General features: G+C 39.7%; 1 protein-coding gene across 2 annotated transcripts; it reads left to right on the top strand.

The window, feature by feature from the left end:
- The first annotated feature begins 10 nt into the window (after positions 1-10).
- Positions 11-9,817, top strand: LOC111853639 (ras-related protein Rab-18-B-like). Of its 2 annotated transcripts, none has more exons than XM_023830781.2 (7): positions 11-54; positions 2,351-2,406; positions 6,152-6,213; positions 6,583-6,655; positions 6,881-6,999; positions 7,417-7,483; positions 8,197-9,817. In XM_023830781.2, the coding sequence occupies exons 2-7, from the start codon at positions 2,376-2,378 to the stop codon at positions 8,367-8,369; spliced, it is 525 nt and encodes a 174-aa protein (XP_023686549.1). In that variant the 5' UTR covers positions 11-54; positions 2,351-2,375; the 3' UTR covers positions 8,370-9,817. The 2 variants fall into 2 exon arrangements, with proteins under 2 accessions (XP_023686549.1, XP_023686548.1); XM_023830780.2 differs by lacking the exon at positions 11-54 and adding an exon at positions 80-610.
- Positions 9,818-11,066: the final 1,249 nt, after the last annotated feature.

The following is an 11,066-nucleotide window of genomic DNA, read 5'->3' as shown; positions in this document are numbered from 1 at the left end:
ATGGAAAACGTAACAGTACAGTACATTCTAAGCTGTAACCGCTGCTGGACAAAGGTGCGAACAATTCCGCTGCTTAAGAACGCGTCATGAATCTGACATAGGTTGTTCTTAAACTTCGTAGGAACAAATTTAAGAGAATTCTTAAGAAAATATTGGTGAATGAGGCCCATTGTTCGCCTTCATCGGCATATTAATTTTACAATTTGGGGATGATGTCTCCTTAACATCATAACGGTTTTACAATTTTAATAGAGCTTAAAACATCCGTGACATTTTAGAAATGTTTACACTAAATAACGTGGAATGGTTTACGTGCTTCTTGCGCATCACTGCGTCTTAACGAAGCGCTTAGATTCGAATAGACCGAATAACTGACCTGAGATCAGCTGGATCGCTGCTCCTGCAGTGAGCCGCGCACCCGATCTGTTCTGGGTTCGGTGGCCGTATGTGACGTGTGTGTGTGTCGGTAACCTTACTGCGTCACCCAGCCCGAAAGCGGACAGCTTCCCCTGTTAAATAACCTGCGGCCAGAAACTGGAAACATGGACGACGAAGTGTTGACGACTCTGAAAATACTGATAATCGGCGAAAGCGGCGTCGGAAAGTCGAGGTTAGCGAGCACCCTTCGTAAAAACAAACGTCATTCGCCGCCTCAAGCCACTGCAGGGTTACCGGCCCATAAGTTGAATTTCTGTTTATAAAGAAAAAAAAACATAAAATTACTTCGATTCCACTTCTGTATATAGCTGTATATAATTGAGTATCTTTTATTACGAATGTTTAATTCGTCGTGCCGCATTTGTTCAGATTGCGTTGCCAGTTGCGTTCTTCACATTATTAATTTCACTCCGATTAATGTTAACAAAAGCAATCGGAATAAGTTTGTCATCATAGATGTACTTTGTCCAAATGCAGTTATTGATGGTCGCTACCGGTCGCTGCGTTTAACGTAAATGTTTATTTCTTATAACGTAAATGTTTATTTCTTAAGACTTATATTCTAATATTCTTATATTGGCATTTGTACTGCATGTGTTCCCTGTCTTTCCTTATCGGTCCAGTTTATGTTTGATAAAGCAAAAAAGACATTTAACTATTTTAGTCTGTGTTTATAAACCACAATCAAGAATGAAATCCACTGTATTATATGTGTTAGTGTATCGACGAAAAGATAGGAATGTAATAACTGGAAAACATAAGATTTTAGGTGTATGCTCTGCTGGCTCTACAGTTCACATTTCCCGTTCGATTTTATTTTCGGTGCCCCCTCATTCATTTGAAAGTTAAAGAATTACCCTGCGTATGTCATTGGAAAGTAATTATTTATGCGCCCCCCAGTGGTAGACCGCAGAACACGCGCTAATGGAGTAACCGATTTTAATTTCATTTATAGCATAGTGATACATTTGCATTAGTAAATATGTATACAGTATTTACTGTATGTAGTATATTGGACACATCTTTGTGCAAGTGTTTCAAGAAAAATGTTTCAAAAGTTTTTTATTTTTGTTTTCTGTGTGTACAGTACAATGCAATTTTTACTTGCAAGCATTCCACAAACTATAATACCAGTTAAATGCAAGACTGGTAAGTGCAGCACCTAACAGTAATTACCAATAAATAGCAAATAATGGAAAATAACTCCTTTGTAGACAAACTCTGAGCATTTATGTATCTGAGAGGTGCATACATTATATGCATAATAGATTGTCAAAGCATTCATTGTAGTAGGATTTTGTCCAATAAAGGGTGAATAGAGTCCTTCAGAGTCCTGTTTTGCCCTGCCTTTTTTAGAGAACAAGTCACCTATATGTGTGTTGTGAGGTGTGTGGTGGGAATTCGCATCCCGCTACATGCAAATGTTTGAACCTGCAACCTTCTACACATAAAATATCCTTTCCTGAGTGTGATGAGAAATTTTCATGCAGAGGACTGACATGAAACAACACAGACTGTACAGCATGTTGAATGATTAGGACATATCAAGGGAGGGTGCCTCTTAAACTGTTACACCATTATTGTCAAAAGCCTCCCGGTTTTGATATGGGAAAGAAGATTATCTGCTTTTCACACTAATAAAATTCAAACTCTGGGTTAAGCAGCATGGAGAGACTCATAGTAGCTTATTCTTCACACATGAAACACATGCCTATTGTCTTTGTTTTTTTCGTTTTCTTGCATTGACCTGTTGGATCAAACAAAGACTTTATAGTAGTTGTTTTTCTTTTTTTTTGGGGGGGGGGGGGTTGCTAGCTAGATGTTTCCTTTTGGTAGTCGGGTGGCATTTGATCAGTTTTGGTCATTGAAAAAAAAAACTGTGCTAAAATTATTTTTCTCCCGCCAACCTCAGTCTGCTGTTGAGATTTACTGATGATATGTTTGATCCAGACCTGGCAGCAACAATAGGTGAGTGGAGATGAGTATGGCTAGTCTGACTGTATTGTTGTATTTCTACATTTCCATATAGGTGTCTTAGAAGTGCAAGATGCAGCTTGAATTCAGTGTTTCCCAACCCGGTCCTCGGGGGCCCACAAACATGTTATGTTTTTGCTCCCTGCCAGACAGGCCACATTTTCACTCCCTCCCAGCTCCTAAAAACGTGGGCTGTCTCCTGGGGCCTGTTTCACAAAGCAGGATTACTTGCTTAGCCAGATAACTTGCCAGATTTAAGGTAGTCTGGGCTAAATGTAAGTTGAAAATAAGGTCTATTTAGACCAGACTACCTTAAATTTGGCAAGTTATCTGGCTAAGCAAGTAATCCTGCTTCATGAAACAGGCCCCTGGTCTCCGAGGACCAGATTGAGAAACACCAAGCTTGATTTCTTCTTGCCAGCACTGTGCAGTTGAGCGCTTGTCTGATTTGCTCTGCTCACGGCTAACTAAGCACAGTGGCTAATCAAAAAATAATATTTATAAAACAGTACTGTGCAGAAGTCTTGGAGAGTAACAAAACAATACGTTTAAATTAGGGCTGTCAAACGATTAAAATTTTTAATCAGATTAATCACAGGGTTGCTGTGGATTAATTTAGATTAATCACGATTAAATATGATTCATTTTTAATCTATATTAATCACAATTCATTTTGCATGAGCAAACAGACTCAAGAAAAAAGGGAATATAAATGCACTTAAGATGTTTATTGAACATCTTAAACACGACTCGGATGCATTACATCTGCCACAGAAGTGCAATACCATGGACCCATATCAAAAAGCAAGATTTTTTGCTTAGCCGGACAACTTGTCGTATTTAAGATACCTCAGTTTAAATGGTCTTTATCTTCGTTCACTTACAATTAGCCCGAACTACTGTAAATCCGACAAATAATCCGACTAATCATGAAATCCAATTGTACCCCGGTTAATTGCCATTGTTAGCAATATCAGTTGATTACACATTACGCGCGGTGCTTTACATATAAAACTCCGTAGCAACACGTCCACAGATAAGTTGGACGGTATAGTGTGTGCGACTGATTTAATGAGTCACAAATGAGAAGTAGTGCTTAAACAGTATAAAACTACAACTTTCCCTTCTGTTGATAAGAGGCGCAGTCATCTCAGATTCTGAACTCGGGATCCTCTGTGCTGCTCCGAGATATTTCTCGGATCTCCGAGAAACTGGAGCGGGCATGTTCTCACTTCCGCTTTCAAAACTCCGGAATACGACTCGGAATACGAGTTCCCAGGGCAAATGGAACGCACCAATACTGCCTGAAATGGGTTGACAGAGACATTTCAGGCATTTTGAGTCATTCTGCGCTGCAGATGGGTTAATTGCGTTAAAAATTTTAATCAGATTAATCATGATGATGGATTAATCCGCGTTAATCCGTTAATTTCGACAGCCCTAGTTTAAATGTTCTTCATATTGGTAGAACTATGTGTGTTAGCGTAGCTATTTTTTTAAACCTCTCAAAGTCACCCCAGTATTTTTTACTAACCATCCAAAATAGACGTATTTTAATCAACCACTAGCATCCCACGTTTGGCTGATAAATACTTCATCAAATTATTCAAGTTATATTTCACTGGTAGCTCGCATAATTAATGAAAACATGGAATGGCTGGGGTTTGGCAGGGGAAGCAGTGTTCTTGTAGCCATCCAACAACGAATCAGTGACTTTTTGATGAAAGGAAATTCTTGTTTTTTATTGTAGCTCTGTTCGTTTGCATATATTATACTATCAAAAATTGTTTTTCTGAGCAGATATACACTTTCTACATAGATAAATGGTATTACGTATTTACTTTGATTGCCTAAGACTTGTACCCAGTACTGTATATATGTATTTGTACACATGCATTGTGTGTCAACCCCACAAACAGGCATACACACCAATAAACCCTAATATGACATTTGTGTGATTGTTTCACTGATCGATTCATAATTAGAAAAATAAGCATAGGGCGCTTGCTGACTACCTCTTCCAGCAAAATCAGCGTCCCAACATACACGACACACATATTACGCAATTAAAACAGAGCAAGATAAAAGCACATCATCAAATGCAGTCTACAGCTATCAAAACATTCATATATAAAATGTAAATGTGACTATTGAAATTAACATTCAAAAGTATTATGAAAGTGTATACACAAAAGACATGGAACATTTTTGTAGCTGAGTATGAGGTGCATGATTAGTTATTTTGGCTGTAACTGGACTCATGACAAACCATTCAGTCATATTTGCCAATATTTGTTTGAGGCCTCTCAAGTTAACGCCATTCAGGAAGTCATCAAATACAATGTTGGTCTTTTCTAGACAGTTGGCAGGTTTCTGCTGTCGGGTCAAGCTCAGATTGACCCGGGCAGGAACGTAATGGGAAACTTAGATAATGGAGATCAGCACTGTACTACTGATCGTTATATTAAACAGGAGCAGAGCTTCCAGGCACCGTATCGAATAGCAAAAGTGATTTGCGTGTGTATGGCTCAGGGGTATGTGAAGAGAAGCATTCCGATGTACCTGTATGCCTTTAAACAGCAAATAAAGGGTTAGGGTAGCAAGCACCAATGACAGCATTAACTTAGCCTGCGAACAACTATGTGGTCAGAATCCACTCTGTGACTATAATAATGCAAGAGACTAGTGAGGTAGTTTGCGTGTACTCTACATTTGCCGTGAAGGAAAAGGATGTTCTTTTTGTGCTACTTGGTATTCTGCAATACAGGTTTAGTACTATAGATGGCAGTATTGTACAGGCATATTGGTCCATGGTAAGGAATATTTAAAAGTAACCGCATCTGAACGTGGAACGTCTGTGCTTTTAATGAAGTGGATCACCTGTCGCTGGTCGTTCAACTCCAGCCCAGACATTTCAACATTGTATTCTTTTCCTTTATAGATGTAGAAGATAAGATTCACTACTGATGACTTAATACTAAAAAAATGGGATTTTATTGGTGGTTAACTTCATTTCTGCAAGATTTAATAGTACTACTTAACTGTTCTTGTTACGAATTTATATGCACAAATTTCATAGCATTTTTATATTTATGAGAAGTAACTGATATCAAGTACCATCATGATAGCTCATGTACACTAGCAGCCAAAATTGTGGAAACACTTCCAACCGTTCCAGTTCCATCAATGTCTAGAACAGGGGTCACCAACCTTTTTGAAACTGAGAGCTACTTCACGGGTACTGAGCCATACGAAGGGCTACCAGTTTGAAATGCCCTCCTAAACTTATCTAAACTGCATGTATAATAAACATTTTTTTTAGATATTGTCATTTTCAAATCTATATAAATGCAAATGTGATTAAAGAAGAATAGCAACAGGATAAAATTTAATTTTAGACGCTGCTCACTGTGAGCTGTGCTATTTTTAGAACAGGTCCGCGGGCGACTCATGTGGTCCTTGGGGGTGTCCTGGTGCCCGCGGGCACCATGTTGGTGACCCCTGGGCTAGAGATCGCTGAACTTTTTTCCAGTTACTCCAGTCAGTTATTTAATTGTCCAACGTATGATATTTGTAAACATTCTCGGATTGTTTATAAACATTACCGCCAATATTCGTGTAGTGATTTTTAAATTGTAATGCCAAAAAAGCTAGGTGTTTTCCACAATGTTGCCCGCTAGTGTATGTCACATAATTGTCCCTTTTGTCCTTTAATTCCACATCATGTTTCTAAATCCAGGTGTTGACTTCAAAGTGAAAACCATTGCAGTCGATGGAAACAAAGCAAAGCTTGCAATTTGGGTAAGAGGAGACTGGAGTGAGGTGTTTTAGGGTAACTGTGGGGTGTGGTTATGTTTGGGGGGGTTGGGGAGGGTCAGGCCAACCTCCATATGTGTGTCTTCTAATTATAGTTATATTTCAAATTTTATAAAATATTTTTGTGCAGTTGTAGTATTTTTTGTACTTGCACTCTTGCATTATTTTCAGGCTCGTTTTTGGCACGTATTTGTAGCTGTGGTTGAAATCATAAATTTTTCCAAATGATAATCTAAGCGTTTTCCTGTTCAGAGTTCATGACACTGTAGTCGTAGCTCTCAGCCAGTATCTTCATGTGGAGGTTCTCTGTTTTATGCAGTATGCTTTAGCCAATTAAAGGGTTTCCTCCTCCAGGACACAGCGGGACAGGAACGGTTCCGAACTCTGACGCCAAGCTACTATCGAGGGGCCCAAGGCGTCATCCTGGGTGTGTGCGCATTTACGAAAAACCCTTGTCATCGCCTGTAGCGTTTATTTTCCCCCAAAATCTGTTTTAAATGTTTAATATATATTTCTGATGATGATTATTGTTGTCGTTTGTTTTGTTGTTTTTTTATTATCAACAACAACAGTAATGATAATAATTTTAGTAATTGTCGTATAATCGTTGTTTATGGAGAATGTTATTTTTTTGTCTCTTCCCTCTTTTTAGTTTACGATGTTACAAAACGTGATACATTTACCAGGCTTGATAACTGGCTAAATGAGTTAGAGACATACTGCACAAGAAATGACCTCGTGAAAATGCTGGTTGGAAACAAAATTGATAAGGCAAGTGTGTTGTGTATGTTTTACTCATTTTCTGTAAACGACCTTCTGCCAGGAAAATCAGAAGTAGCATGGCTTTCTCTCAGTAAAACTTTCCTCTCAGATAAATATCTTTCTTCGCCCTCTGACTTTATCCTGACAGTAACAAAGTGCTTAATGAAATGAACCTTAATTTTAGGCTATTTTTCTAGCAGTTCATTCAGAATTATTTTGGAAGATTTCTGATGTTGCACTGTTGAGAAAATATAGACTTTGATAATTTGCTGTCTTTTCCCCACCATAAATAGTTTTCGTTCTATTTTTTTTCTGTTTTCTTGAATTTTCAGCGGGAGCTCACTTCAGCCTTTTTTGTACAAAGTAATGTAAGGCTAGAAGAAAAACAGACAGAAATAACAGCCACTTTTTCTGTCATTGTTTTAGGAAAACCACGAAGTAGACAGGAACGAAGGCCTCAAATTTGCAAGGAAACATTCCATGCTTTTCATTGGTAAGAAAGTAGTTTTCTCTTGTTTTGGCTGCCTGTCATTTGTTACTACAGAGGGATCAGTCAGTGTAGCTGCTTTTCCAATTGCCTTTCTAACCCTAACGTGGAGTATTGTGCTTGTATTGCATCAGCAATATCCAGCCTCTTATATGATTCTCCTAAACTGAATTATAGTTCACCGGGCTTTTCCTTTTAAGGCTGAAAATAAAATTAAAACAACCCTTTTTAACGGATGCGGCATGTGCTAAATCTTCGCTCAGATGACTCGAACAAGAAATGGTGCACTTCCTGTCACGAACTGCCTATGACCAAACACTTATTGGATGCATGTGCTGCGACTGCCACGGCCATAAGACGTTTTCCCGCAGCCCTAATCTGAAGCAGTGTCAGCCTCTCGTTCTCTGTTGCCACATATAATGCTAATAAGTGTAGCTCCTGTCCCAAATCGACCCTTCCCTAACCCACCTTAAGACCTCCCAATACCAACCCAATTATTTTCCCAGTCCCTTTCTGGAAAAACCCAACTATCCATAAACTAACTTGAACAAGTACTTCAGTATAGTACATCAACCAATACAAGACAACCCAATACTACCTCAACCTAAAATCACCTCACAGATAACTGCCCCCACCCCCCACCACTACCACAACCCCCCCGATACACCCCCTCCTTCTCTGTCCGGAACCTAACCTTTTAAAAATTCATCCACATGCAGAGGCAAGTGCAAAGACTCGCGACGGGGTGCAGTGCGCATTTGAGGAGCTGGTCGAGAAGATCATCCAGACTCCGGGACTTTGGGAGAGCGAGTCGCTGAGTCCGGGTTTGCGGCTCTCCCACCAGGACCAGCCGAAGGGGAGCTCCTGTACGGGCTACTGCTCCTTGGCCTAAGTGCAAACCGCTCCATTTGTTGAAGGAAAGCATTGTTATCTTTATCATTATTCAATGTTCAATTATCCTACCCCAGGCCATACTTGCTGTGGTTGCACCATGTTGGGGTGTAAAGGGGAGTTCGCCATTAAGAGATGCTGCTGTTTGCACATTATAAGCTTCACTACTTGAGTTTGTTTAGGATTTCGTAAAAGGCACGTCTACGGCTGGCAGAGCTTGGGTCAGGGATACCGGTTAGGGATACAGGGATATGGTCAGGGAACAGCTGATCTGTTCCCTGTGTGCCATCAACCCCTCCACAGTGGAGGGTTGGCAAGCACATTTTGTTGACGTCTTAGCATCGCTCATGATGGAAGCTAGCTGTTTAACCACTAGGTTTTTCAGAATAAAAGAATACTTGATGACAAGTCAGTTATAATGGCAGCAAGGGAATGTAGTTATAAAGGAGATATACCTCACAGTCGATTAATATGTAGAGATTGTTGATACGCACTGACTTTTGTTTATGGAACCTGCATCAGCAAAATTAAATAGCCAAAACTGTCGCTAGAATGTTGTTTTTCCCAGAATTTCAAGCAAAAACTGCTCTTACAAAGTTTTCTTTTTTTTAACCCATGAAAACCCAGCTTGTTTCTGTCTGGTTAAGGAAATATGGATTATGGATATTTAACAGCCCACTTGTTCCCAGAATCGCCTGCTGATGTTTTTGATTTGTGTCTCAAGCATGGGAAAAAATCACTGATGTCTTCAAATGTCAGATATGTTTTATAAATTGCCAGTTTTCCCTCAGGTTTTCTAATACATGTTCTTATGTAGTCTTCTGTTTCCTATATTCATGCTTAAATGATCTGTAGCTGACCCACGTACAGCCTTGAGAATTGGATGTCCTTTTGGATGTACAGGCCCACATTGTTTGGCATTCCACTGATTGTTTTGTTTTTAAGAAACAGGTGTCCAGTAACCGATGTCTGCTGCTCCAGCAGAAGTGCACTGGGTGCACTGCTTTCCGTTTTAACTCCCTCTTTCGTTGCAAAGATTCTTGTTTTACGGCCCTTTCCCTTTTTCATGTTTAATGGTTTTTAGTGCCACACTAAGTCATTCATGATGAGAATCAGTACAGTGGTGCATTCGATCCTTTCAGTCAAAGCCCTAAACCAGCAGTGGGCAATCTTATCCTTAAAGGGCCGGTGTGTATGCAGGTTTTTGGGATAACCTGTAGGTCAGCTGTTCAAACCCAGGTGTGAGGACTCTTCAGCCAATCAGTCCTCTAATTAGTAATCTAATTAGGGAGCTGCAGCGAAAACCCACATACACACCGGCCTTCTGCGGATAAGTTTGGCCACCCCTACCCTAAAAGAACTGGCCTTAACATATGTCCTTAATATATTTTATTCTTGTCTTTATTTCATAGTATCTATGTTAATAAATGTGTTTTTATACTTAGTTCACACATTTTCATTACTGTCTTGGTATTTTTCTATTATTTTTGGAATTTAGGAAGCAGTAATGGATTTTTTTTTTTTTTACCCCAGTAATGGTGACTGTTTGTTGTTGGCTGAAATGTGTATCTTTTGTGCGTGTGTGTATGTGTCTACGTAGATGCAATAATATTTACTTGAAGCAGTATTACCTAATTCATTATAAAAATTTAGAATAAATCCAAAATGTGGGTTTTTCAGTAAGAAATAACTGTAAGTAGCTTTAATGTGTGAAAACTTCGTGCCAGCCAAGTATTTTATAAGTCTGCAAGACACTTACCCAAAGTATGTAATAATATATGAAAGCAATTTACTTGGGCTACTGATTTTAATCTGGTAAGTAACACGGTCCAAAGGTGGACTTAATGTTGCAATAAAAAAATTCAAATGGCTGCCGAATAGAAATCTTTAAATACATCATGGCTTCATTCTCGTCGCAGGTATTTCGGCTGATTCCAGTACTTGTTATTTTGGCATGCCGTTGACGTTTCACGGTCTATCTTCAGCTGGTTGTGGGGTACGCTTATTTTTGGGAAGTACGCTAAGAGAGCACGCGGGCCAAACTACTGTCCAAAAGCTGCTCAGCATTCAGACCTGTGATGAATTTAAACAATATTTTGGACAGATGGTCAGGAAATGAACTGTTCCAGGAACTCCTTGACTTGGCTGCATTGGGCAACAGGAGTGCGGGGCGGGGGGGGGGGGGGGGGGATCAGGGGAAGTGGAATTCCAGAGCGCTTGTGAATGTCTTGGCCCTGGACAGAAGTGGCAAATAGGTAAACGGCAGCAGATAGCATGTCACTGTAAGGCCTGTTCATCAACAAGACGTGATGCTAAATTGTCTCTCTTACACACAGAGAGACCATCGATCATCTTGACATTCAGCATGCCAACAATTTTGCACCAGATCACTTGCCACACATCAGTTTCTAGAGCAATCAGCTTTCAAGTATTAAGTATCCAACCTGTTGCTTCCACGATGTGCTGTTATAAGAAATCGTTTATGCATTTTCCTGCTTTCTCCAATGATCGAAAAGAGTGAGCACGGATTTTTATTCACGAGCTGACTACTTCCAAACACCCAAAAATTGTTTCTTTGAAATGTTACTATATGGAGTGAACAAACTGGTTGAACTGGTTGTCCTCGTCCAGGTGACTGGGGCCTGAAACGAAACAGATACAGCACACGGTATAAGGTCTGGATGAAGCCTGGATGTGT

The sequence above is a fragment of the Paramormyrops kingsleyae genome, chromosome 4, assembly GCF_048594095.1.
Source record: "Paramormyrops kingsleyae isolate MSU_618 chromosome 4, PKINGS_0.4, whole genome shotgun sequence".
NCBI lineage: Eukaryota > Metazoa > Chordata > Actinopteri > Osteoglossiformes > Mormyridae > Paramormyrops > Paramormyrops kingsleyae.
Note: the sequence above shows the minus strand (reverse complement) of the source record. Positions and strands in the feature narration are given on the sequence as shown.

Excerpts from the sequence above, each read along its gene's own strand:
- LOC111853639 (XM_023830780.2), top strand. The coding sequence starts at position 543 with ATGGACGACGAAGTGTTGACGACTCTGAAAATACTGATAATCGGCGAA. Across the intron at positions 2,407-6,151 it reads AGACCTGGCAGCAACAATAG|GTGTTGACTTCAAAGTGAAA; the intron begins GTGAGTGGAGAT and ends TTCTAAATCCAG. Across the intron at positions 6,656-6,880 it reads GGCCCAAGGCGTCATCCTGG|TTTACGATGTTACAAAACGT; the intron begins GTGTGTGCGCAT and ends CCCTCTTTTTAG.